We start from the raw sequence: 27,565 nt of genomic DNA, 5'->3' as shown, positions 1-27,565 counted from the left end.
CATTTCATGTTTTTTGCGTGTGCCTCTCATTTCCCTTCAAGAATTTTAGCTCATCCAGGCCAGCCCAGTCGGATATCGTTTTCTGCTTTTTCTCACAGTATTTAGTAGCACGCCCTGCCCATAACGCATCGTGGGGTCCCAGGCAGCTGTAAGCTGAATGGCCATTGCCGTCTTCAGCCCTGTGTGTTGGGAGTTTCTGTGCTCACGCAGTACAAATGCTTGAGCTGCAGGAAGGGAAGGTGAAATTACTGGTTTCAAAATATAAAAGAAAATGACTCGGGCTTCCCTGGTGGCTCAGTGGTACAGAATCCGCCTGCGAGTGCAGGGGACACGGGTTCGATCCCTGGTCCAGGAAGATCCCACATTCCTCACAGCAACTAAGCCCGTGCACCACAACTGTTGAGTCTGTGCTCTATAGCCCGTGAGTGGCAGCTCCTGAAGCCTGTGCGCCTAGAGACTGTGTTCTGCAACAAAAGAAGCCCGCACACCACAACTAGAGAGGAGCCCCTGCTCACTGCAGCCAGAGAAAAGCCCCCACAGCTACAAGGGTCCAGTACAGCCATAAATAAATAAAATTTAAAAAAGAAAATGGCCCAAGTCTAAAAGCATAATTGGTTATTTCCATAGAACATAACGTGTCAGTCAAGTTGGTGTTCATTTAAGAAAGCTACATTTAACTGTTAAGAGGTGAATGAACAAACAAATGTGCTTTACCCACTCGATGGAACAATATTCAGCTATAAAAAGGAATGAAACACAGAGGCTAGTACATGGCTGAACCTTGAAAATGTGGTGCCCAGTGAAAGAAGCCAGGCATAACATGCCACGAGTTGAATGATTCCATTTCTAGGAAGTGTCCCAAAGGGGCAAATCCATGGAGACAGGAAGCAGACCACTGGGGACCAGGGACTGGGGTGACGGAAATGAAGAATGACCGCTTGTGGGGGGGTGGGGGTATCTTTCACGGTGATGAAAATGTTCTAAAATCGGTGCTGGTATTGGTTGTACAAGCCTGTGGGTGTACCAGAACTACTGAATTGTGTACTTTCAATGGGAGAATTGTATGACCTATCTCAATGCACGTGTGCTCAGTCATGTCTCTTTGCGACCTCATGGACTGTAGCCGGCCAGGCTCCTCTGTCCGTGGGATTTTCCAGGCAAGAATACTAGAGTGGTTTGCCATTTCCTTCTCCAGGGGATCTTCCCAACCCAGGGATCAAACCTGCGTCTCCTGCACTGGCAGACGGATTCTTTACCATTCTGCCACCCATCTCAAAGGGGTTTGTAAAAAAGCACATGTGGGGCTTCCCTGGTGGTCTAGTGGTTAAGACTCTGTGCTTCCACTGCAGGGGGCATGTGTTCGATCCCTGGTTAGGGAAGTTCCCTGCATGTCGCATGTCATGAGTTGCAGCCAAAAAAGAAAAAAAAAGAAAAGGAAAGCACACTTATTGTGGAAGCAGATGCATAAGAGGAGGGGCTAGTCCATGAGACCTGCAGGGGCTGAAAGAGGTGGTAGCTGAGGAGCTCGGCTGCCTGCAGCCCAAAAACCAGGGGGTGCCGATGGATGGCAGGGAGCCTGGGAGTACGTGTGAGTGGACCATCAGGCTTCCCAGAAGACTTGCCCTGCTTCTCTGCTGGTGGTCCTCATGTGTGCAGGAGGGAGGCCTTGGGCCTGAAGCATGGAAATAAGACCCCTCAGCTGCGGAGAGCCATTTCTGAGGCTAGGCTGGCCCTTCTGTTTACTTTGCCCACCCTAACTAAGTACTGGGAATAACAAACCCCAAATCAGACCTCAGAACTCAATATGGTGGTGATGGTTGCATAATGTCACGAATGTACTCAATGCCACCAAATTACCACTTTCAAATGGCTAAAATGATAAATGTTATGTTCTATCCATTAGACCACACACAAAAAAGGGCCAACCATGCTACACTGCCTTCTGCCCCAAGAGCTCTATTTACAAGACTTGAAGAGGCAAATCTTTTTCTTTTTTTCCTAGACAGAAAAGGGATTTTTTTCCCCCTCACTGATCAGAAGCACCCCCTTCCTCCCTCCCTCCTGGGGCTAAGAACTTTTTTAGAGGCTTCTGATTGGCTGGGTCTTTGCCCTGGAAGCCCCCTCCTCCCCTTCCCATTCCCTGCTTGCTGGGAGAGTGGATTGAAGCTGAACCCTCTCCTTTGGGAGAGAAGGCTCCTTTCTGGACTGTTTGGAGTTGCCCTGCAGAGAAAGGCTGGTGGCGTGGGGCTGCCTTGGGCCAGCGGCAATGCCAGCGCTCCTGGGCTTCCTTGGTCTGGTCCTGTTCTGGGTGCTGGTGCCAGCGACTGCAGGGAGTAAGTAAAGCTGCTCAACCTTATTCTGTTGGGGCGAAGGGGCGGCAGCCCAGATCCACTTGGGATGGTGTTTTTATAGCCAGATGCCTGTTTACCGGTCCTTCTGCACATTCTTGGTTTTACCTTTCATGGGGGGAGAAGGAAGGAGAGATTACAAGTGGGTCCCTCGTCTCTCTCTCACTCCCATCTTTCACCAACATCCTCTGGAATCCAGAGTCCAGATTTGAAATCCTAAGTGAGGAAACTCTGACTTCTAGGCTCCCCAAGCCTGTGTGCAAGGATGCTTAGCAGTCTGCACGGTAACAATGTGAGATGAACTTGAATTTGTTGTCTGTTTATTGCAGGAAGGTATAAGACAGTGCTATCCACTAAAAATACAGTGCAAGCCAATATGTAATTTTAAATGTTCAAGTAGCCACATTTAAAAAGTGTTAGAAGGTAAAATTTTAAAGCATTTTTAAAATTTTATTTTGGTTGCCCTGATATTCATTGCTGCGCATGGGCTTTTTCTAGTTGTGAGTGGGGGCTTTTTAAAAAGAAAAACAACTTTTAATTTTGTACTGGGTTTAGCTGATTAGCAATGTTGTGGAAGTCATTTCAGGTAAACAGCAAAGGGACTCAGCCATACATATGTAAGCGTCCATTCTCCTAGCAGAGGTGTCTCTTGTTGAAGAGCACTGGCTCAGTAGTTGTGATGCGTGGGTTTAGTTGTCCCACAATATGCGGAATCTTCATGGACCAGGGATCCAACCTGTCTCCCTTGCATTGGCAGGTGGATTCCTAACCACTAGGATCACCAGGGAAGCCCTGAAATTAATGTAAAAGTATATTGTAATTGTTGTTCAGTCGCTAAGTCGTGTCTGACTCTTTTTTACCCCATGGACTGCAGCACACCAGGCTTCCCTGTCCTTCTCGTCTCCCGGAATTTGCTCAAATTCATGTCAATTGAGTCAGTGATGCCGTCCAACCATCTCATCCTCTGCTGCACCCTTCTCCTTTTGCCTTCAATCATTCCCAGCTTCAGGGTCTTTTCCAATGAGTCAGCTCTTCGCATCAGGTGGCCAGTTATTGTACTTGACCCAAAATATCTAAAATATCATTAGAAAATGTAATCAATATAGAAATTATTAATGAGTTTTATTTTGTTCTTCGAAATCCAGTGTGTCCTTTATACTTAGAACATTTGAATGCTAAATATTCATTGCAAATGCTTGATCTCTTATTAGATATCTTAAAATGTTGAGTTGAAAGAGATGAATGAAGTCATTATGCTTTTGACTTTGGGAGTGGGACATGATGAGGTTTTAGTATTGAGTGGAGAAGTACTTATTTGAGACAGTAAAGATGGGAAATATGAAATAGTTATCTCAACCATTCTGGGTAAGACAGAAGTAGGGGTTAAAGTCAAGGCATGGATCCTCAGATTTTATCAAACAAGGTAAATTTGGACATGAAGCAAGACTATTTATGGTGTATTCTGTAGAATGTGATAAGGCAAGAGTGGGGCTAAACATGCAAAGAATTCTTGAAAACACTAGGTTTATATCATAGTACTATGCTGCTGCTACTGCTAAGTCGCTTCAGTCGTGTCCGACTCTGTGTGACCCCATAGATGGCAGCCCACCAGGCTTCCCCGTCCCTGGGATTCTCCAGGCAAAACACTGGAGTGGGTTGCCATTTCCTTCTCCAATGCATGAAAGTGAAAAGTGAAAGTGAAGTCGCTCAGTCGTGTCTGATTGTAGCGACCCTGCGGACTGTAGCCTACCAGGCTCCTCCGTCCATGGGATTTTCCAGGCAAAAGTACTGGAGTGGGGTGCCATCGCCTTCTCCATCATAGTACTATATCACTTCGTTTTATATAATGTGCTTTGTGGAGAATGACGATTCCATCATTTAATAAAAATTAGCTCAAATCCCCACCCCCAATTCTTTCACATACTGAGTCGTTTCAAACATCTTTTAAAGTTTTCCACGGGGAGTGGGAGGGAGGTTCAAGAGAGAGGGGGCATGTGTATACCCACGGCTGATTCACACTGGAGTATGGCAAAAGCCAACACAAAGTTGGAAAGCAATAATCTTCCAATTAAAACATTAAAAAAATTTAATTAAAAAGTTTTCCGATAACTGACTTGAGCATAGGTTTTAAATTTTATTAAAATTACATAAAATGAAAGGCTTCTTCATAGCACCAGCTACATTTCAGATGTCCACTAGCCACATGTGGCTGGCAGATACTTCCCAGACAATGCAGGTCCCGTCACAACTGTTTTGCTCACTGTATTTTCCCTTGTTTGCCTCTCACACAGTTGGTGCCTAGTGAGTCTGTGCTGGCTGGGTAAATAAATGAATGGGAATCAGACCTGACCTCTGAGAAAGCTGAAATGAGGCTCGATTTCATTCCTGAGTGGTAGAGATGACATCAATTTCAGTCCATTTCCAGTCTGTCCCTAGAAGTGATGAAAAGATTTATCACTCCCCAGTTTTCGACATTTCCCCCTTCTTGGTTGATACGTTTAGTAGGATAATTGAATGGTCTTTGTTCTTCAGAAACTTTTTTTTAAAGCTTTAGATATGTCTTTGTAAGTGCTTGAAAAATGGAAGGGAAACAGACTTGGTTCAAGCAGAATGCTCTCCGAACACCCCTTCTTCCTGGGAGCTCGTGGTAGACCCAGGCTTGCAGGCATCACTGCTCTTGGCGTAGCTGGGCAGAAAAAGCTGATGCAGAGGTTATCGGTGGAACAAAGAAGCTGAATGCTGGATCTGTGCACAACTGGGAGTTTAATGGTTATGCACGAACATGTTTAATTTGGAGCCCAGGGTTCAAGTGATCAAAGAGCTGAAGGCAAGTTGGCAGGGAAATTGATTGAGTTAAATATCTTTGAAATGTGATTTTATCCATTGATATTCTACTTTAATGCAAAGAGTATTTTGTTGGATGAGCCAAAACATTCAGGGGAAGCAAAAACTCTGCCAAATACCATACTGTTTTCTATTATTGCAAAGGTTTAAATGAAATGGCATAAAATATACTTTGCCCCCATTTTGGGAAACTATATTTTTCTTAAGGGATTAAAAACAGGCTGGCACATGTCATGATTACCAGTTGAGGCACAGTGGGGTGGTTTTGAGAATAGAAATGCTCTTACTGGAAAGTCATTCTATGAAAATGGCTGCAGATGGACCCCTGGCTAAGGCTGTTCTGAAAGGATATGGATGATGTCCAGGAAATGCCAGGCATGTGGCTGGAAGGAAGGACAATGAGGAGTAGGTGAAAATGGGGAGTCTTCAGGTGAGGGTTGGGATGTGTGGGTGGAGAGAAGACGGGCCAGGGAAGAGGTCTGAGGGTCCCCAGCAGAGCATCCTTGGCAGCCTGAGGAGGTCCCTGGCTGTTCTGCTCATACCCTCATTGTCTTGCAGCTTAGATGGTGGGTGAATGAGGTATTATGAGATCGACCAGGGAGCTGAGCCAGATACCATCCTTCACTGCCACAGTCTTTCGGGCTTGCCTTTTTTGGTTCATCCATTCCTTTATTCACTCACTTATTCCTTTGTGACAATGTAGTGGTTAAGGCTGTGGACTCAGGATGCCTGGGTCCAAACCCTGGCTCCTCTACTAACTATGTCTCAGTCTCTGGGCCTCCGTGAAATGGGAGTAATAATCGCACTCACGACAGGGAACTGTCAGGATTGAAGGCGCTGAATATATAATTTGTTTGGAACAGCGCTTGGCACATGATAAGTGCTGTATGCTACATGTATTCATTCATTCATTCATTCCAGTATCGACTGGGAACCAGGCACTCGGGGATGCAATTTTGATGAAGATGACCAAGATAGTGAAATCATTAACATTTTTATAAGCATTGTGAAGAGAATAGGATGTTAAGATAGGGACTGACAAGGGGGGGTTTACTCTGGACAGGGAGACATGCTCACACTGGGGTCTGAAGGAGCATAGGACGTGAGAACTGGAGGAAGAGTGTTGAGACCAGAGGGAACAGTGTGTGTAAAGGCCTTGAGCTGGAGAAGGAGCAGCATGGCTGGAGGTCGAGTGGGGTGAGATATGGCCAAAGGGGCAGACAGAGGCCGGCTGGCTTGGGAAGGATTTTATTATGAATGCATGTGGGTTGGGGTGGTTGGGGAGAGACTTAGGAGCTCTTACGCAGGGAGTGATGCGATTAGATTAAGGGCTTTAAAACATGACTGTAACTGTTGGGAATGAACTGTGGACTCGGAACAGTTGGAAGGCTACTGCAGTGGTCTAGGTGAGAGAAGATGAGGCTTTGCCTGGAGTGATGGCTGTGGGGATCGAGACATGAATGGAGAGAGAGAAGGATGGAGTAAGGGAGAGAGGGATGGATAGATGGATAGAAAGATGGACAGAGAGAGACCGACGGATAGATGAATGAAAGGAGGGGTCGATGGGTGGATAGAGGGAGGGAGAGACAGACAGATGGCTGGAGGGAGGGAGGGGTCCACAGAGAGGTGGATGGAGGGAAGGAGGGATGAGCTGACGGAGGGAGGGGGGCTGGAGACCTGATGGAACTGGCAGCACTTGCCGACACGTGGGGCTTGGGGTGATGATAAGAGAGAAGGGGAAGCACAGCTTCCAGGTTGCCAGCTCGAGCAGTGGGAGGACCGTGGTATTAGTATCCAAGATGGGGAAGAGTGGGGCGGCTGGAGGGTGCATGGAGGTTACTCCCAGCTGCGTGCGAGAGAGGAGAGCGGGAATTAATCTCTTTTTGTCCCCCTGGCCCCTTTAATGTCCTCTTTCCAGAGCAGGTCAGTGGCCTATGGGAGGGAGCTGTCACATGTCTCCTCCTGGCCTTGCCCTGGTTCCATCTGATTTGTGATTTCAGAAATGCCAGACTCGCTGGTGGGGCAGGCGGCCTCCTGCATGACTTCCTGCACAGGTGAGTTTCTCCGGAGACCTTATCACACTTCTGGTGAACTCAAGACGAGTGGGGTGGCGGGAGGGGTGTGGGTTTGGGGAGGCGAAGCTGATCATGGCCAGGTCTAATTAGGGACAACCCCTGAGGGCCTCAGCCACATTCCCAGGGAGACCAGTGGGGAAGAGCAAGACTAGTTCTGCAAAGGCCACCCAGTCATCAGCATTTAGAGAAACAAATCACACACTCAGGTTAAAATGTCCTTAAACCATCCCAGCCCTAAAGCCCTGGGGCTTTCCCTCATACTCTGCGGTCTCCAGGTGGAGTAAAATCTTCAGCCAAGTGATTCTATTTGCATCATGGGGTGGAGTAGATGAGAGAAACTGGGGGCAAATAGCTTAGAAGGAAGCATTTTTGGAATGTGAGATGTGGTTATATTTTGAGCACAAAGAAATGAACATGAATGTGTTCATTCAATTTCAAAGCCCAGGAGAAGGATGAGCTGTCATAATTAATGCTTTAATGGTGTTTTGCAATTGGTCTGTGGTCTAAATAGAAGGTTCGGGAATCACAAACTCTCTGCTCTTGAGATCCGATCTACCCCAGAGTACCTCCCCCACATCCCCACCATCTCCAATACCTCCAGACTAGCCAGTTCTGCAGCTCTGTGTTCTGAAAAGATCAGGGAACTCTGTCCAACCCACCCCGCTGTCCCTGCTCATATCCACCAAGGCAGTAGATGAGGAATCATCAGTCAGTCAAGGTTTGGATTCCAGCTCTGCAACCTTGGGTAAGTTAGTTAACCTCTCTGAGCCTTGGTTTCCAATTCTGTAAGATGGAGAAAATAAGAGTACCCACTTCAAAGTTGTTATGAGGCTTCCAAAAGCTAATGTAAAATAGATCAGTGGTTTTCAACCAGGATGACCGTTTCTACCAGGGACATTTTGCAAAGTCTGGAGACATTTTTGCTTGTCCCAACTGGGGCGTGCCACTGGTGTCTGGAGATGCTGTTGAGCATCCTATAATGCACAGAACAGCCCCCACAACAGAATTATATGGTATCAAAATATTGATACCATGGAGGCTGAGAAACTTGAGTGTATAAAGCCCTTAGAAGAAGGCCTAGCACGTGAAACACTGGGTAACGTTGATTAAGCACTCCTTGTAATTATCTTCATTTTCTTCTTCACTCTCTTGGGGTCTGCAGCCTTCCCCTGAGCTGGGAGAAGGCAGCTCACCGGCCAGATGAGAGGGGAAGGTGACAGTTAGGATGCCTAAGTAGTCCAGGTGGAGCTGAGTCTCAGAAGGTGTCAGATTGTCAAGGTGACACCGTGTGCCCTCTCTCTGCCCTCCAGGGTCAGCTGATCCTCACCTCCCCGTGGGCACCAGATACGTCTATCACTTTTCCACTAACACCAGCACCAGCCTGCAGGGGGCCCAGGTGGGGGGGAGTGGCCTTGGTCTGCAAGGCTTGGTCACCCTTGATGTGCTTGGTCCTTGCCAGATGGCCTTACAGGTGAGTATCACTGAGTAACCAGGGGGTCATGTTGACATGGGGGAGGGCCACAGGGAAGCCACAGCGCCTGAAATCAAATTCAAGCGAGGACTCTAGAGTAACATGGGAATGTGGCACCATTTTGGTTGTGGAGGGTCCAGGGCAGATCCAGTGTTGGGAGGAGTGGAGATTAAAGGAGGAGTGAAGGGTATTCCTCGGAGCAGGTATAGCCACAGGATGGGATCAAGCTATGTCCTTGGGAGGATCAGTTCAGTTTGGTTCAGTTGCTAAGTTGTGTCCAACTCTTTGCGACCCATGGACTGTAGCACACCAGACTTCCCTGTCCTTCACCATCTCCTGGAGTTTGCTCAAACTCATGTCCACTGAGTCGGTGATGCCAGCCAACCATCTCATCCTCTGTTGTCTCCTTCTCCTCCTGCCTTCAATCTTTCTCAGCATCAGGGTCGTTTCTAATGAGTCAGTTCTTTGCATCAGGTGGCCAAAGTATTGGAGCTTCAGCTTCAGCATTAGTCCTTCCACTGAATATTCAGGACTAATTTCCTTTAGGATTGCCTGGCTTGATCTCCTTGCAGTCCAAGGGACTCTCAAGAGTCTTCTCCAACACCACAGTTCAAAAGCATCAATTCTTTGGCATTCAGCTTTCTTTATGGTCCAACTCTCACATCCATACATGACTACTGGAAAAACCATAAATGGAGGGTCACAATTGGGAAATTGTAGGTCCCAGGGGTGAGCAAAATCAAACCAAATCAAGGCTTTGTAAGCAAAGGAGCAGACTATGATGGACAGCCCAGACCCAGCTGGGGACTCCAGGCCTGCCCTGGGCATCTCTGTACAGGCACACCACAGAGAGATTGTAGGTATGATTCCAGGTCACTGAAATAAAACAAATATTGAAATAAAGTGAGTCACACTAATTTTAGGGTTTCCCAGTGTATATCAAAGTTACGTTTGGACTAAATTGTAGTTTATTGTGTGCAATAGCATGATGTCTATAAAAAGTACATAATTAAAAAATACTTTATTGCTGAAGACAGCTAGTTATCATCTGAGCATTCAGGGAGTTGTAGTAGTCAGATTAAAGATCACTGATCATAGACCATGCTAACAAATATAATGAAAAAGTTTGAAATATTGTTAACACCACTAAAATGTAACACAGATGTGAAATGAACAAATGCTCCTGGAAAAACTGAAAGACTTGCTCAATGCCGGGTTGCCACAAACATTCAATTTGTTTAAAAAAAAAAAAAAAAGGCAGTATCTGGGAAGCACAATTAAGTGGAGCACTGTAGAATGAGGTCTGCCTTCGTAGACAGTGGTGGTACTGGGTTAGGTCAAAGTGGAATTATGAGCTAGATTCTCTTAGTGGCTGTAGTGATGAAAATCTTTTTCATCAAGATTTTCCTGAAGCTTTCTCATGTTCCTGCAAGCGGAAATGCCTGACTATTCTCTGGTCTCTTTCTGATGACGCTCATGTGTTTCCTGGACAAACCTTCCCACTCTGCATAAATGGCTGCCTAGTTTCCACTGAAGTCTCATGTCCCATTTGTAAGGGGTTTTTGAACTGACTGGAGTGCTTGCTGATGAGAGTTTCTCAAAACTGCTTTGTTATGTTTTCATGTAGACCACAGGATGGAGTCTTTTGTGAGGTGGCTCTGAGCTGCCTCTGACTTCTTAAACTATCCAAATATTGGTTTCAGTCAGAATTGCCACTTTGCTGTCCTTTAAAGTCCATCAAAACTGTAGAGGTTGTTTTTTCCACAGTCTTCACAAGGCAAATTGTGTACTGCTGCAATTTTGTTTGATTTGTTTTTAGCATTAAAAAAAGTGGATACTGTTGAACGTTGACAAGGGTAGAAAGAAGGGGCTCATTTCAGAGACTCGTGGCACAGTGAATTCCCTGGCAGTCCAGTATCTAGGACACCATGCTTCCACTGCAGGGGGGCACAGGTTTGACCCCTTGTCAGGGAACTAAGATCCCAAAAGCCACACAGTGTGGCAAAAAAAAAATTGTGTCATAAATGGAAAATTTACAGCCACTTAGGCAATCCATTAAGTATATTTTTGTAGGAAAAGGGTGAACGTAAGTATTCAGGACAATGAATTTTACAGATTGAACACTCCTGTGTAGCCACCTCCAGATCAAGAAACTCCCATAACCTCCCTCTTTCTCTCTTCCAGTCCCTTCTCCCAAAGGCTCCCCTGAGTTCCAGCACCATGGATTAGTTTTGTTCATCTTTGAACCTCTCTTTAAGGGAATCATGCAGGAGGTTCTCTTTTGTGCCCGGTTTCTTCTTATTTTTTATTTTGATTTTTTTTTTTGATCATGGTAAAATATACATAATATAAAATTTATCATTTCAAGTGTTTCAATAGCAATATGTATCCTCCTGTTGTGTAACCATCACCACCCTCCACCCCTAGAATGTTTTCATCATCCTAAGCAGAAGCGCTGTACCCCTTAAATGACATGTATATAGTTTATTTATTGGCTATGCTGGGTCTTTGTCGTCGCGCGTGGGCTCTCTCTAGCTGCGGTGCTTGAGTTTCTCATTGCCATGGCTTCTCTCATTTCAGAGCATGGGCTCTAAGGCACGTGGGTGTCAGTAGTTGCTGCTCTCAGAGTCTAAGCATGGGCTCTGGGCTCAGTAGCTGTGGCACACAGGCTTAGTTGCTCCATGACACGTGTGATCTTCCCAGATCAGGGATTGAACCGGTGTCCCCTGCATTGCAAGGTGGAGTCACACTCTCTGGACCACCAGGGAAGCCCAGGATTAGTTATTCTGAAAACGTGAAATCACGGGGCAATGAAACCATGTGATACTATAATGACAGACACATGTCATCATACGTTTGTCTAAACCCATAGAATGTACGACACCAAGGAACCCTCATTTTTATTAGGGGCTTTGGGTGATGGTTATGTATTAGTATAGGGTCAGCAGTTGTGACTAATGTCCCACTCTGGTGGGGGATGTTGATAATGCAGAAGTCAGGGGGTACATGGGAAATTTCTATACCTTCCTCTCAGTATTGCTATGAACCTAAAACTGCTCTAATAATAATAATAATAATAAAAGTGAAATCAGTCAGCTTAGGGATGCAGAGTTTTTAAAAATTGTTTTGTTTTTGGCTGTTCTAGTTCTTTGTTGCTGCCTGGGCTTCTCTTTAGTTGGAACTAAAGGGCTACGGTCTAGTTGCCGTGTGCAGGCTTCTCATTTCAGTGGCTTCTCTTGTTGCGAAGCACGGGCTCGAGGTGCTCGGGCTTCAGTAGTTGCTGCTCCCGGGCTCTAGAGCACAGGCTCAATAGTTGTGGTGCACAGGCTTAGTTGCTCCGTAGCATATGGAATCTTCCTGACCTAGGGATCAAACCCACATCTCCTGCATTGGCAGGCGGATTCTCTAGCGCTAAGCCACCAGGGAAGCCCGGGATGCAGGTTTTACGGGTGATTTTATTTTTCATCTTTAGAGAGTCCATCTTCTTTAGCAATAAGTACACACATGTGTGAAACCATGGTGATCTGGGGACATCCGAGTCTTTTATTCATGATGACAAAGCACTTTTTGTTTGCTTTGCAATCCTAGCTTACTTTCGTTTATACTGTGTAGCCATATGAATCTCTCACTCAAACTTCCAGGGCCTTTTGGGGAAAAATGAGAAGCTAATGGGGCTTCCCTGGTAGCTCAGCTGGTAAAGAATCTGCCTGCAATGCAGGACACCCAGGTTCGAGCCCTGGGTTGGGAAGATTCCCTGAAGAAAGGGATAGGCTACCCGCTCCAGTATTCTTGGGCTTCCCTGGTGGCTTAGCTGGTAAAGAATCCACCTGCAATGCGGAAGAAGCTAATGAGAGCTTTCTGTACAGTGAGTGGGGAGCAGAGGGGCCTGACTGTTTAAATTATTTACCCTGGAGATATTCAACGTCTACCACCTCACATTAGAACCTTCTGCTCAATGGGCAGATCTCCCTGCCTACCCCTCCCTCACCAGCATGAATCAAGAGGAGGCCCAAAACTACTTTAGCTGGGGGAGGGGGCGCTGGTGTGGTCCTGGAATATCCCAGGAGAGGTCACCAACTCAGTGCATCCTGCTTCAGCTCCAGCACTTCCAGCTGACATCCATCCTGGGGTCCAAGGTGGAAGTTCTGAAGCAGTCGGAGAGTCTGAGGTAAGACGCTGGGCCTTGCTCCCCATGGGGCTCCCTTTTCCAATGGCCACTGGGTGCACCAGATTGTATTGAAAGAATCCAGTTAGGGTAACCCCCTTACATCAGAAAAAGGCCATTTTGGATTGAAGTTCAAAGAGGATTCCATCTTTGTTTTGACCTTGTAAACACCCAGACCATTGATGAGGACCATTGGGGGTTGTTGTGATGTGGGAGCCTTGAGGGGCTCCAAAGAGCTTCAGATGGCCTTCCCTTATCTGGAGGAAGGAACTCTCCCCCCATATTTTCCTGGATGTCACTCTCAGCATGTCCAGATTTTATGTCTGCCCAGCACCCTCTGGGCTTCATCTTTAAGAACATTCTGGAAGACACTGGGCACACATTGAGGCCTGCCCTTCTCCTCCTCCTCCCTGCTGAGATGGGGGTTTTCCCTGGAGACCCATAGCTTCTTTCTCCCTCCCCAAGCCAAGCTCCCCTTGGTGACCCAGCCAAGCCTGGAATTCTCCCTTGGCGTGTTTCCCAGGGACTCCTGAAGTGGCTTCCGGGCCACAAAGCTCAGTCCAGCCGCCAGTCTGAAGACAAGCCCATCTCCGCAGATTCCTCTTCCTTTTTAATTGCAAATTCATTTGTTAAAAAAATAATAATAAAGCCTTTGTGCAGGGATACAGGGATGGGGGAGCTGTCAGGGGCAAACGGATCCCCACTGAAAAGCTTAGGGGGGTCCTCTTCGAGGGGCCAGTCAGGGCTATTGTCCCTGGGGAGTCTCATCAGAAATGCTAAGTCAGTGCGCAGGGCTGTCAGCTCCTGGAGAGACCAGACTGACACTAGTTATTCCAGAAGGGTCGGGAGCCATTAGCATTTCTCTTGAGGCCTGAGGCCCTGGGGGCTGCCACGGTGGGTGGGGGAGGGGGCGGGGGCAGACTCCACGTGGAGCTGGAGAGGGGGCAGTGACCTCCCCCGGGGAAGTTCAGTAGGGACTCTTGTGTCCCCCGAGGTTCTGCTTGCTGGCTGCCCGGTGGGGTTTGGGGCTTTGCCAGTTTCCCCTTCATCACGGGGCACCTCCCTCTTCAAAGCTCCCCACACAAAGAGCAGTACTCCCCAAGCCCTCACCCCCAACTCTATCCTCTCCCTCACCAGGCTATACCAGACACAGGCTCCTGGTCTGTGTCAGGTGAGGGGTGACGGGAAGGGCACTGGGCTGAATTCTGGACCCAGCTCCTCCCAGACTTGCTGCGTGATCCTCTCCAGTCGCTCTCCCTCTCTGGGCCTCGTTTCCTCCTCCTACAGTGCTGGAGCCTAAGTCACTTCTGCCATGGTCCGTGTGCGGGTTGGAAAAAAATTTCCAGACACCAGGCAGAATGAGAGGAGAATAAAGTTTGGTAGAGTGGGAGACCTTGATAGAACAGCAGGCTGGCTCAAGGGAGAGCCGAACCCTTTTGCAGGCGAGCAGCCACTTTTTTAGAGCCTCAAGACAGAGAAAATTCCTACTGGAAGGGTGGCGTTATGTCATTGGTTGGGATGCTATAGGGTGGGTAATTGGGTGGGTATTTTACTTAATAGGGGGTCAAGGTTAGATCTGGAGGCTCATGGCAACAGTTGCTATGGGGTTTGGTCAGTTCCAGAGATTTTTATGCTGTGACCTTGGTGCAGGGCTCCACAACTTCCAGCTCAGGGTGTCTGAGACCTGTGACCTCCAGAGCCATCCTGCCTGGGTTCGGATCCCAGCTGTGGCCCTGAACAAGTCACCTTACTGCTCAGACCCTCAGGTTCCTTCCTATATAACGTGAATGGGCTGGGAAAATAAGTTTTGCAAGGCAGGACGCCCTGGGAAGTTCAGCTTTTTCTTTTTTTTCAAGCTGGGTTCACCCATTTTATTCAGGTGGTGACAAGGCTGAGAGTAGCTTCAAGCATAGACTTGGCTGTCTTTTGTGTGGTTTCGCTGAGACCTGGCTGGAGAGCTGAGCTGAGTTAGGAAGCCAGGCCATTTGGGCGGGGTGTGGGGATAGCTGGGTGCTTCCTAGGGACTGACCTATGGGAGGGGCCCACGCTGGAGGGGCACGGTTGCGTAGCAGAGAAGAGGTGCCCTGGGGCCTTAGATGGGCCGGTGCCCCCTGACGGCCACCCCCGCGCAGCGCTGTCCTGGGCCGGGAGCCCCTGCGCCTTGTCCTGCAAGCGGGGCGCGTGGTCCGCCTGTGCCCCCGCCGAGCCGAGCCACGCTGGGCCCTGAACGTGAAGCGGGCGGTGCTGAGCCTCCTGCAGAGTCATCCAGGTGTCCGCGACCCCCACACCGTGGAGGAGGTGAGTTCTGAGTCTCGAGAGGCGGGTGGGTGATGGAGTGATGGGGAGCAGGGCGCTGACTGGGTCCTGCTCGCCCAGGTGGACATCCTGGGCAGGTGTCCCACCACGTACCAGCAACTCGGAAGCAGGCTGCACAAAACCAAGGCCCTGGGGCAGTGCTCCCTGCGCCGGGTGCGCGCCTCCCTGCGCTCGCAGGCCCTGCCCGCTGCGGAGGAGGTGAGAGCGGGGCTCGCCCCCACCCTGTCCTTCCTTCTTGGCCCACTCCCTGTTCTCTTCTCCTCCTTTCCAGGCTCTGTCCTTTCCCTCCCCGACTTCCTCATCTCTCATCCTCCTCTTCCCCCACTGCCTAACGCCTCCCCCCACCCCCCAACTTCCCTGTCCCTCCTCTTACCATCTCCTTCTCTCTTCCCCTCTCCTTCTCTCTCCCCCTCTCCTTCTCTCTCGCCAATGAAGGTGTTGTGTAAACAGTTCAGTTCAGTCGCTCAGTCGTGTCCAACTCTCTGCGACCCCATGGACTGTAGCACACCAGGCCTCCCTGTCCATTACCAACTCTAGAGCTTGCTCAAACTCATGTCCACTGAGTCGGTGATGCCACCCAACAATCTCGTCCTCTGTTGTCCCCTTCTCCTCCTGCCCTCAATCTTTCCCAGCATCAGGGTCTTTTCAAATGAGTCAGCTCTTCGCATCAGGTGGCCAAAGTATTGGGAGTTTCAGCTTCAGCATCAGTCCTTCCAATGAACAGTCAGGACTGATTTCCTTTAGAATGGACTGGTTGGATCTCCTTGCAGTCCAAGGGACTCTCAAGAGTCTTCTCCAACACCACAGTGTAAACAGTAGGCATCTATATAAGGATAGGAGGTGATCACTATTAACATGACTAATACAGAGTCTCAGCATCTAGAAGCGGCTGCAGGACTGCAGATGCCGGCTTTCTTCATTTTCCAATTGAGGCTTTATCCTTCCTCCCCTTGGGGTGACTTCTGACTGCTCTTTCTTGCCTCCCTTGGTCTCCCACCTCTGTCTATGGGGAGAGGGATCCTGAAGCTCCAAGGTAGTCCCCAGTGGGCTTCCCCCAGCCTTGGCTGTTGCTACCAATTTGGGGGTTCCTGGGGGTTCCCTCACTCCCATGGCCTGAGCCTCCGCCTCTTCCCCACATGGTCCAGCAGTCTGGCCTGGCCTCCCGTCTGACCTGCGTCCAGAGTTTGCAGGCCGGCGTGCTGCGGGAGGCCTCCTGCACACAGCTGGACACCGCGGGGCCCCTCTCCAGGGAGGCAAGTACTGCACCGATGTCGACCTTTTCCTCGCTCTCTCTGCTGCAGGAGGTACCCCTGGACCCAGCTGTCACAGGTGATGGGGGTAGGGGTGGGCTGGGGTAGCCCCTGGACCCTTAGGTGAGCCTCCCAGTCTCCTCTGACCAGAGGGGCTCCAGCAAGCAGAGGCTCCACTGCTGTGTCCCTGTCTGGACACCCTTGAACACCTTCTCAAAGTGGCCATTGTCAGGGTCGGCCTCTTTTTCTGGAAGTTTCTGTCGGCGCACATGGCTCTCAGGCTTGGTCTTGGCTTCCTCTCTGGGTCGTTCTCAGTGGAGATGGCATCTTCTGGTTCCCAACTTTAGTGGGAGAATCTACCTTACACCTGATGACCCTTCGACCTGACCATTTTGGGAGCGAGCTGACTCAGGTTTCCTGATTTTTTGGAAAGTTCCTGCCAACATAGAGCATCCCCTGGAGCATGGTTCCCTTCTATGATTTTTGTACAGAAAGAAACAAAGCAAGGCATGCATCTAAGGGAAAGAGAGATATATATTTTTCCACGGTGAAAAAAATGGCTGTCTCCCTGAATCAGGAAATAAGGGTGGTTAATTCTTACTGCTGACAGTTTGGAAGGATTTACTGTGGGCCAGTATCTGTGCTGAGTGCTTTATGTGGATTATTTAATTTAATTCTCATCATGACCCCATTAGGAAGTTACTGTTGTTTGTAGTTATATTTTTTTCACTGAAGGAAGCTGTGTCCAAGAAGTAAAACTGACGTGTCTGAAGTCACAGAGCTAATGAGAGGCAGAGCTGGGACTTGGACCCGTGGGGTCTTTTCCACAGCCCTGGTGGATAATCAGGTTTGTCTCAGAGAACAGACTTGCTGCCTGCACCACCCCAGGGAGAACCTAGCAGATGGGGACTGAAGCCCTGGGTCTTCCCAGCATTCCGTTTGGTTCCATGGAGCACAGGCTGAGATCCTAGGCTGACCTGCCCCCCGAGGCTCCCTCAAACACAGACACTGGCCATGACTGGGGCATCTAGTTTCAGGACCTGCCTGTTGGTTGACCATTGAGTTGAATGAGCTTTTCATCTTCTTTTTTTTTTTTTTTAAACAGGTGTAATTGAGATGTAATTCACATACTGTGTAGTTCATGCATTTAAAGTGAATAATTCAGTGGCTTCTAGAGTCAGAGTTGTCCATCCATCATCAGAATCAACTTTATGACATTTTTGTCACTCCAGAAGAAACCTTGCACCCATTGGCCATCACCTCCTGTTCCCCCAGTTCCTGGCAACCACTAATCTACTTTCTACTGCTAGATTTTTCCATTCTGGACAGTTTGTATAAGTAGAATGAGATAGTATGTGACCTTTCATAACTGGCTTCTTTCACTTCCCATAGGTTTATCCTATGGGATGAACCTATCTTCCCATGGTTCATCATGTTGTAGTATGTGTCACAGTTTCATTTCTTTTTCTTGCTGAATACTCTTCCATTCCATGGAGGAAGTTTCCATGTTTCGTCTGGCAATCCCCAGAGGGTTTTGGGGTCACCTTATTGGGCCCATCCCTTACTGATGGGTGCATGGACTGTTTCCCGTCTTTTGCTTCAGCAGGAATGCTGGCATGATTTTCTTGTGTGTGTTCCCCTCCCCTGTTGCCAGAAACATACTGGAGGGAGCCTTGGCAGGGTGTGGGAGTGGCTCCCAGGGGTCCTTCCACTCACTCTGACATTTCCCCCCATGCGGTCATCCCTGCTAAGAACGTCTCACCTCAGATTCAGACAGTGGAGACTTAACCCCGAGCAGCTTGTTGTACGAGTGGGAGGAGACCCCATCCCAAGCCACGGTGGCCGCAGGGGCTGCATCAGTGAGGAGGCTGTGCCTGGCTCAGGCCACAAGCTTTGAGGTAAGTGGCTTCTCCAGCCCCAGGCCAGGGTCTGCCTGGGGCCCTGGGACACCCTCCTCTTCCTACCAGATCCTTTCAGGTCCACTTGGTAGAATATTCAATATTAGAGATGCTGGGTACTGTTGGGCAGGTTATGCACTGCACAGCTGTGCCTGGCTGTGCAAGCAAAAGGAAGAACTCTAGCAGGTGTGTGTAAACCTTGACCTAGTGCTGACTGGAGAGGAGCCTGGAGGAGGCCGCCTTCTCATCGGCCTGTCTGCGGGCACATGGGCCTTTAGGGCCCCCAGACCAACCTTCTGGACCTGGCCTGTCCTAGAGATCTCTCAGGACACACACACTGTACACGCACACCCCCCCACACACAATCTGGAGGAAAAAACACAACACCCCCCCCTCCCCGCCACATACCCACCCCACACACACACACACACAATCTGGAGGAAGAGATGGCAACACACACACCCCCCCACACATACCCACCCCACCCACATACACAATCTGGAGGAAGAAATGGCAACCCACTCCAGTATTCTTGCCAGGATGATCCCATGGAGAGAAGAATCTGGTGGGCTATAGTCCATGGGGTCACAAAAGAATCAGACATGACTTAGTGACTCAACAACAACGAACACACACAAAGAATATATTGAGGCTTCCCTGGCAGTCCAGCGCTTAAGACTCTGCACTTGCACTGCTGAGGACCTGAATTCCATCCCTGATTGGGGACCTAAGATTCCACAAGGTGTATGGTGGCCAAAAAGAGGAATGTATTGAATTTGTATAAAATATGTTGAACATGTAGTCAGTAAATATAGACTATATGTATGTATGTACTGAAGACTCAGATACACACACACTGTACATTTTGCGTGTATGTAACAGAGACACGCTTGCAGCTGGTTCTTCACTGTTTCGGGGGCCGGGAGCCAAGGCTCCAGCTCATTGCTCTCTGGAACCCCTGACCTGGGGGGCTCTGTGGGGGTCAGAGAGGAGTCAGAGAGCAGCCCCAAGGAGAGGGCCCACAGCCCCGCGAGGTGGTGCTCCAAGCCTGAGGCTAGAGGGTGACAGAACTGGCTGTTCGCCCAGGCACCCTGGCCCCCTCGGCAGGGACTCTCACCCTCGCACTCCTGAGCCCCTGGGGCGCCCCGTGCACTGTCAGATGTTTAGCTGCCTCCCTGACCTCTACCCACCAGTGTCAGCATCGCCTCCATCCCTGTCACGATAACCCAGTGTCTCCACGTGTTACCCGAGTCCCCTGGGGAGCACGTTCACCCCCACTGAGAACCACTGCTCTGCCTCCTGTGTTCCAACCTGCCTCCTTCCCTCTGGCCCCAGAGCCTCACCCCCAGCCCCCTGACCGGGCATTTCCCCAGCAGAGGCAGCTCAGGGCCAGGCATGTCGTCGGCCTGTCTCCCCTCCTGCAGCCTGGCAGCAGTGGCCCCAGAGGGCGCGGGGCGGCTGTCCTGTCTTTATAGCGCTAACAAGGAAGCAAATTGTTCCCACCAGGGAGGTCCCCTGGGCTGGGGTGAATTGCTGAGGACTTTGTTCCTGAAAATAGCTTCTTGGGGATGCCTGAGTGCACATCAAGCGTGCTTCGCATCCCTCTCCCCGGGAGAGGGCCCACCGGTTACCAGGGGGATGGCCCGTGGGCTTCCGCTGGGAATGCCTCTGCCCCACCCCATTGTTGGTGGGCAGGAGACAAGATGGGTTTTTCAGTTTGGAAACAAAACCAGGGCTTGGGACTCAATAGAGAGCAAATCCAGCCTGACCCTCTGCAGAGAGGCCCCCGGGATTTCGATGTGAGGGGCAGAGGCCTGGGGTGGCCAAGAGCCTGGTGGAGTGAAGGAGAGGATGGGGAGAGAAGGTGGGCGGGTAAGTGCCCCCCGCGTCCCCAGGCTGCCAGGGAGGACGCCTGAGGAGGGCACAGCTCCTGACCACCATTCTGGGGTACTCAGAGCACCCACCTCACAGACATTGACTCAACACTGACTCTGTACAGCCAAGCGTGGATGGTGGTGTGCCAGGCTGGCTTGTACTGACTTGCCAGAGCTGATGGTTAGCCTCTGGACATCCTGCAGGTTGGTTGCTAAGCAGACATCACCAAAGATGAAGTTATACTCTAATGAGAACCTGCTGTATAGCACAGGGAGCTTTATCGGTCCTCTGTGGTGACCTAGACAGGTGTTGGAGCTCACTCGCTTCAGTTGTGTCTGACTGCGACCCCCATGAACGTAGCCCGCCAGGCTCCTCTGTCCATGGGGATTCTACAGGCAAGAATCCTGGAGGGGACTGCCATGCCCTCCTCTAGGGGAATCTTCCCAACCCAGGGATTGAACCCAGGTCTCCTGCGTTGCAGGTGGATTCTTTACCCTCTGAGCCACCAGGGAAGCAGCAATACTCCAATTAAACAAAAGATTGTTATACCCCTTTACAGTGAAAATCATATTCAAAACGAAGGTAATGAGTACTCAGTATCATCGTCTGCTAGTTATTTCACTACATTTTTATCTTTGCGCTGGTGGTCACTGGCATCCATTGTGGGTTAGAAACAAGCCACGATGGCTTGCTTCTCTACAGTGACTGCACGTCTGCATTCAGTGATGGCACCTCGGCTGCTGGTAATGGCCACAGTGGGAGTATTGATACCACGGAAACTGTCAATCGGGGCTTTTTATCTCCCCTCTCCAGGGCCTTGAGTATAGGATGCTGGTTAAGAGTGTGGGTTCAAGTCTCAGCTCTGCCACTTAGTAGCCCTGTGGCCGCTGTCACCTGACTTAAGTGCTCTGTTAAGTGAGGAGAGTCATGGCCCCTCGTACGGTCAAGGTCAAATGAAGTGGTGCCTGTAACGTGCCTAGAGCAGCGCCTGGCCCTCAGTGGAGGCTCCACGCAAAGCAACCATTGTTATTGTTATTACTGCTATGCATCGATGTTGCTGAGGAGGGCATGGCAACACACTCCAGCATTCTTGCCTGGAGAATCCCATGGACAGAGAAGCCTGGCAGGCTACAGTCCATAGAGTCACAAAGAGTCGGACACGACTGAAGTGACCACACCCACACCCACACACACACCCACACACACACCCACACACCCACACCGGCTCCGCCAGCAAAAGTCACACAATCGGGATGCTGCCTACCCTGGGGGCAGACACTCTGGTGGGAGAGTTGGCGCATGAGGCCTGTTTCCTGTTTGAGTCTGGCTGAAGTCAAGCTGTGTGCACAGAACTCAGTCCCAGCCACTGAGAGCAGAGGAGGCCTGAGTGATGCAAGCCCATCCCTGCAGCCGTGGACCCCCGGCTGGGTGGGGTGAGGACTCACTCTTGACCAAACCCAACAGGAAGCCAGGAACCTCATCACTCTTTCTATGGCTTTGGGTTTGGGCTGAGGCAACAAATCTGAGACTGAGGGGGCATGGGGGAGGGAAGGCAGGATGTGGGGCCAGCATCCCAAACCCACTATCTCCTGAAACTCCTGAGAGGTGTGGGCTCTGAATAGAGTCCTTTATTTCCTCGAGTGTTTGGAGACTTGGTGACTGTGCTGGTCAGACCTATAGACAAGGGGCGAAAGCTGCAAACCCCTGCCGATTAGCCATCACTGTTGATAATTCTGAAAAACGTTCACATATTTTCTTTAGTTGGAAATATCAGACACTTTGTGAAATATGGGAGGACTCATTACAATAATTACAATCATCGTAACATGTTGTTTGGTTGCTCAGTTGTGTCTGACTCCTTTGCGACCCTGTTGACTGTAGACTGTCAGGCATCTCTGTCCATGGGATTTCCCAGGCAGAAATACTGGAGTGAGTTGTCATATTCTTCTCCAGGGGATCTTCTTGGCCCAGCGATCAAAACCGCGTCTCTTGCAAGTCTCCTGCATTGCAGGTAGATTCTTTCCCACTCAGTCACTGGGCTTTTATTAGAGCATAAAGTCCACAAATATACACGCCATCTCTCCTTTTTTACCCCCATGTCCCTGGCCCATGTAGGTGCCCAATAGCTTGTTAAACTAAAAAATAAAAATGGGCCAGCCTGTGTGCCGGGAGCTTAGGATTCAGTGGAAAGGAACCCATATGAGTAGCCTCATCTCTTTGGGTCTGTGAAGCTGTGGGAGATACTGGAGTTCCCATGTTCTTTGGAGCCATGTTGATGGCTCAGCTGATAAAGAATCTGCCTGCAATGCAGGAGACATGGGTTCGATCCCTGTGTTGGGAAGATCCCCTGGAGAAGGGAATGGCGACCACTCCAGTATTCTCACCCAGAGAGTCGAGTGGACAGAGGAGCCTGGGGGGCTACAGTCCATGGTGTTGCAAAGAGTCGGACACAACTGAGCGACTAAGCATATCTGGAGACAGGGGGATGGATGAGGTGACCTTTGGGGTTCGAGTCTCTCACGCTGCCCCCTCTGATTTCCAGGCCACAGAACTGTTCCTGACGCTGGTGTCTGAGCTCCGAGGCCTCTCTGCGGATGAGCTCATGGAACTCTGGGGACTTTCTTTTAAATGCCGAGACAACTGGTAAGGGGCTGGGCCAGGAGTTGGCTGGGGGGTCCTGGTGGGGCTGGATAATCTTGCTGCTGTCCTAGGTCACCCTCGAGAGATGATAGTGACATTTCAGCTCATCCCTGTGATATGTTATCTCATTCCTGACTTGTCCTTCTGTCTGGGGACATCTGCCAAGAAGACGATTAATCGGGGAGCTTGGAGGTTCCCACGGGGGCTGGAGACTGGAGGCTGTGGAGACTGGAGGCTGCGGGGCCTGGCTGGGATAAAGACAGGCATTGTTCCCTCCCCACACAGGGTGCCTCTGGCAGGGAGCCGGAATTAGCATTCCAATGCGCCTTGGGTTCCCTTCTGCTGGGAGTGGGGGTTGCTGAGCAGGGCTGGGATCCACCCCCACACCCTGCTGATGTGGGGCCAGCAAGGGGTATAGAGAGGCCCCAAGGGTGGAGGGGAAGTTCTGAGTCCTGCCTCCAGGGGCAGAGGACTGTAGAGGGTTGAGGGGGAAACCTGTAGCTCCCTTCCCAAGTTCAGCTGTTCACTAGGCCCACAAGATCCAGATTTCAGGTGTGTGAGCTTTTCAAAGGCTCTCAGATCTTGAGACCTGAAAAATATTTTATTGACTCAGAAATAAGAAAGAAACCCCCCCAACCCGCTGCCGCCCACCATATCAACATTGTTGTTTAGTTGCTAAGTTGTGTCTGATTCTTTGAGACCCCATCTTGGCCCACCAGGCTTCTCTGTCCATGGGATTTCCCAGGCAAGAATGCTGGAGTGGGTTGCTGTTTCTTTGTCCAGGAGGTCTTCCCGACCCAGGGATTGAAACTTTATCTCCTGCATTACAGGCGGATTCTTAACCACTGAACCACCAGTATGTTAATCATTCAGTCATGTCTGACTCTTTGTGACCCCATGGATGGTAGCCCATCAGGCTCCTCTGTCCATGGGGATTCTTTTTTTTTTTATTTTATTTTTTTTTACTTTACAGTATTGTATTGGTTTTGCCATACATCAACATGCATCTGCCACGGTGTACACGTGTTCCCCATCCTGAGCCCCCCTCCCACCTCCCTCCCCATACCATCCCTCTGGGTCATCCCAGTGCACCAGCCCCAAGCTCCTGTATCCTGCATCAAACCTGGACTGGCAATTCGTTTCTTATATGATATTATACATGTTTTAATGCCATTCTCCCAAATCATCTGCCCCCCTCTCCCACAGAGTCCAAAAGACTGTTCTATACATCTGTGTCTCTTTTGCTGTCTCACATACAGGGTTGTCGTTACCATCTTTCTAAATTCCATATATATGCGTTAGTATACTGTATTGGTGTTTTTCTTTCTGACTTATTTCACTCTGTATAATAGGCTCCAGTTTAATCCAACTGATTCAAACTATTAGAACTGATTCAAATGTATTCTTTTTAATGGCTGAGTAATTGTGTATATGTACCACAGCTTTCTTATCCATTCACCTGCCATGGGGATTCTGCAGGCAAAAATACGGGAGTGGGTAGCCATTCCCTTCTTCAGTGGATCTTCTAAACCCAGGGATCAAACTCAGGTCTCCTGCACTGCAGGCAGATTCTTCAGACAGTCTGAGCCACCAGGGAAGCCCATGAATCAACATTATCACATGTCTATTTGAAGGACTACAAACTTAATAGCTAATAAGGCACAGATACCTTCCAAGCCTTTTATCTGTGTTCATGCATTTAATCCTGACAATGACCCCATGAGGTAGGTGGTTTTATTCCTATGCAACAGTTGTAAAAGGAAACCAAGGCACAGAGCAGTTAGGAAACTTGCCCAAAGTCACACAGCAGAGTTTAGATTTGAACCCAGGTGGTCTGTGCTTATCCATCAAATTCTTAGGGTCTTAAATATAAGTGATACTTGGGCACATTTTAGCTGTCTTTGCTGTAGGGAGGGGCCTCTGAGTCTCCATGTGGAGTTCCCTATTCCCCTGGTGACTCACCCTACTTGTCACTTGGGATATTCCCACAAGTCCCTGTGTCTCGCTTGTCTACCTAGATGTTAGGAGTCAGGGAGGTGGGGAAATCATCTCCAAATCTAGAAGTTTCCAAGACGACTGATACTCTTGAGAGATTTCTCTTGCCCTCACCTCCTCCTCCATTTCTGCCCAGAGCCTGGTTTTCCTGGGCCCAAATCTATAAGGGAAAGAGAGGAAATACAAGGGCGAGAGATGGGAAGGGCAGGTGGGATATCTCCAGAGGAAGAGACTTGTGTTCTTGAGGCCTCATGATCATCTTGGAGCTGGCCCAGTCATGAGCATTCCCATTTTATAAATAAATAAATTGAGGCCAGAGACTGTTTATAGGCAGATGGTGTGTGCGAGTCAAGGGTGGGTGGGATGCCTGGCCCTCTGTGGCTGTGGATGTCACTCATCAGGGTTGATAAGGTGGGGGGCCCACTCTGCTCCACCCTGTGTACCCTGCTGCCTGTGTGACCCATCCCTGGGAGCCTCCTATTTCTACTGTAATTGAGGCACCCATTCAGCCATCATCTCCCCATTTAGACTCATCACTGTGCAAAGGTTCAAAACCTTTCCTGAACATACCAACCTTTCTGTAATTTCAAAAAAAGAAAAAGGAAAGATTGTAATGTTGGGCTGAGAGCATTAGAGGTTTACTGAGGGGCTTCTGTTTAATGCGGGGCCACCTGCCAGTTGTTGACTCCTGTTCTACGCAAGGGATTCTTATCCTATGAGGTGAGTGTGGTTGGTTTGGGGAGAGCAGTGGGCAGGGACTCACATCGCCCCAAACTGCTGTGTCTCCAGAGTGGGCTGAATTGCCAGAGTTTAGACTGGGTTTCCTTGGCAGGTCAGAGGGTAAAGAATCTACCTGCAATGCAGGAGATTCGGGTTCAATCCTTGGGTTGTGAAGATCCCTTGGAGAAGGTGATTGGCAACCCACTCCAGTGTTCTTGCCTGGAGAATGCCATGGACAGAGGAGCCTGGTGGGCTACCGTCTGTGGAGTTGTACAGAGTCAGATACAACTGACCGACTAACTTTCAGACAGGGCTGCTGGTGTCTCCGGGGCCCTAAGAGCACAGAATCCCCACCAGGCTGCCTGGGTCTGGCTCAGCCCCTTTCTGGGTGTGTGAGCATGGACACGTCCCTGCCTTACCTCTCTGAGCCTCTGATTGCTCCCAGATGACCAGAGGCTACATGAGGGAGGCATCCTGGAGGACACTTGGGCGTGTAGGCTGCCATCGTGACGTTCCCTGGGCCTCTCTCCATGTCAGGCAGCCGCTGGTGGATGCCCTGCCCTCCTGTGGCACCGAGGCCTGCGTGGGCCTCATGGCAGAGCTCATCATGTCCGGGGAGGTGGAGGCAGACGAGACAGAGGCGTGGCTCTGGTCGCTGGCCTTCGTCCCGGAGCCCACAGATGCTACGGTCCGCGTGCTGCTGGTGAGCCCTGTGCCCTGCCCCCACCCATGTGGCCCCGCCCCTGCTCCGCTGCTGATTGGACGCAGCAGGGAGAGACGGGGGACCTGCTGTCCTCCAGAGTTTGTGCCTCTGCCTGGTGGGGCCAGTGGAGGCAGATCAGAGAAACGGGGTTTGAGTCTCAGCAGTGTCCCAGCCAGCTGCATGATCCTGACCTAATCTGAGCCCGTTTTTCTGGTCTGTAAGATGGAGATTGAACAGTATTTGCCTCTTGGGCTCGTGGTGAGAAATGAGATGCTGAATGTAAAGCACTTCTCTGGATGCCTCGTGGGGAGACCCAGCAGTTTAGAGCTGCTGCTGTTCTTGTAATCAAGCGTATTTAATGAGTCTCAGGAGTAAGAAAGCGTGTGACACTAGGCTAGGGATTTTTAACAACCCAAGGAGGTCCTATTTAACCCCCATGATGCCTCTATGATGTAGGTGCTCTTATCCCTCCCATTTTACAGATGAGGAAACTGAGGCCCTAGGAGGCTGGGCAGCTGGCCCAGGTGATGCAGCTGCTGTGCCTTTTTCTTGGACCGTGGGGCGTGTCCTCATTCACCTGGGAGCGTGTCCTTAGTCGGGGGGCGTGTCTTCACCCACCAGGGGGCGGGCTCACTTGTCACTCCTCACTCTGCCCTCCCAGATTGACAGGGGGCCAGGATTCAGAGGCCACCAGTGGGGAGTGTATGGGAGACCCCTGGGCTGGCTGATGCGGGGGAGGGGTCTCCAGCAGGATCTCTCAGTCCCTCATGCTGGTCGGACTCTTGACTAACTGTCCAGGTGGAGCGTGGGGAGCACTCATCCCTGTCCCCCCACCACCCCCCCCCCGCCCCCGCCCCGGATGCCTGCGTTTACAGTAGGGCCAGTCCATGCAGGCTGTGTGGTTGGCTCCGTTCAACAGGGAACCAGGCACTGAGTCACAGCCAGGCCAGGACTGGACCCAGGGGGCATTGCTCACAGCCTAACAGGTGACACGGTGGCCACACTGACAGCAGTGCCCTGCAGGGCCCGCGGGGACTCAGCCAGTGCCGGGTGGGGTTGGGTGTCCCCTCTTTCATTTCTCTCTCTCCTCTGTTTGCTCAGCAGAAGTGCAGAAGTGTGGGGGGTGGGGGCCTTAGGGCGCAGACCCTGGTGCGCGATACCACCCCAACCCCGCGTTAGAACCCAGCCTAGTCCCTTACCAGCACGACCTCGGGCAAGGTGCTTTCTTTGCCTTGGGATGGTGTGGACTGATAGGCATTCTGATG

General features: G+C 50.2%; 1 protein-coding gene across 1 annotated transcript in view; it reads left to right on the top strand.

Annotated features, from left to right (window-relative positions):
* Positions 1-1,039: 1,039 nt before the first annotated feature.
* Positions 1,040-27,565, top strand: part of LOC109578109 (uncharacterized) — a 166,190-nt gene continuing 139,664 nt past the window's right edge. The window contains exons 1-10 of the mRNA XM_070779250.1: positions 1,040-2,333; positions 7,193-7,246; positions 8,578-8,738; positions 12,836-12,906; positions 15,036-15,201; positions 15,280-15,417; positions 16,368-16,557; positions 18,237-18,367; positions 22,785-22,885; positions 26,135-26,300. Coding sequence (XP_070635351.1) covers positions 2,267-2,333; positions 7,193-7,246; positions 8,578-8,738; positions 12,836-12,906; positions 15,036-15,201; positions 15,280-15,417; positions 16,368-16,557; positions 18,237-18,367; positions 22,785-22,885; positions 26,135-26,300 — 1,245 coding nt within the window. The 5' untranslated portion in view covers positions 1,040-2,266. The remainder of the gene's footprint in view (positions 2,334-7,192; positions 7,247-8,577; positions 8,739-12,835; positions 12,907-15,035; positions 15,202-15,279; positions 15,418-16,367; positions 16,558-18,236; positions 18,368-22,784; positions 22,886-26,134; positions 26,301-27,565) is intronic.

The sequence above is a fragment of the Bos indicus genome, chromosome 25 (assembly GCF_029378745.1).
Source record: "Bos indicus isolate NIAB-ARS_2022 breed Sahiwal x Tharparkar chromosome 25, NIAB-ARS_B.indTharparkar_mat_pri_1.0, whole genome shotgun sequence".
Lineage (NCBI taxonomy): Eukaryota > Metazoa > Chordata > Mammalia > Artiodactyla > Bovidae > Bos > Bos indicus.
The sequence above is the reverse complement of the archived record's forward strand: the minus strand, read 5'-3'. Positions and strand labels throughout refer to the sequence as shown.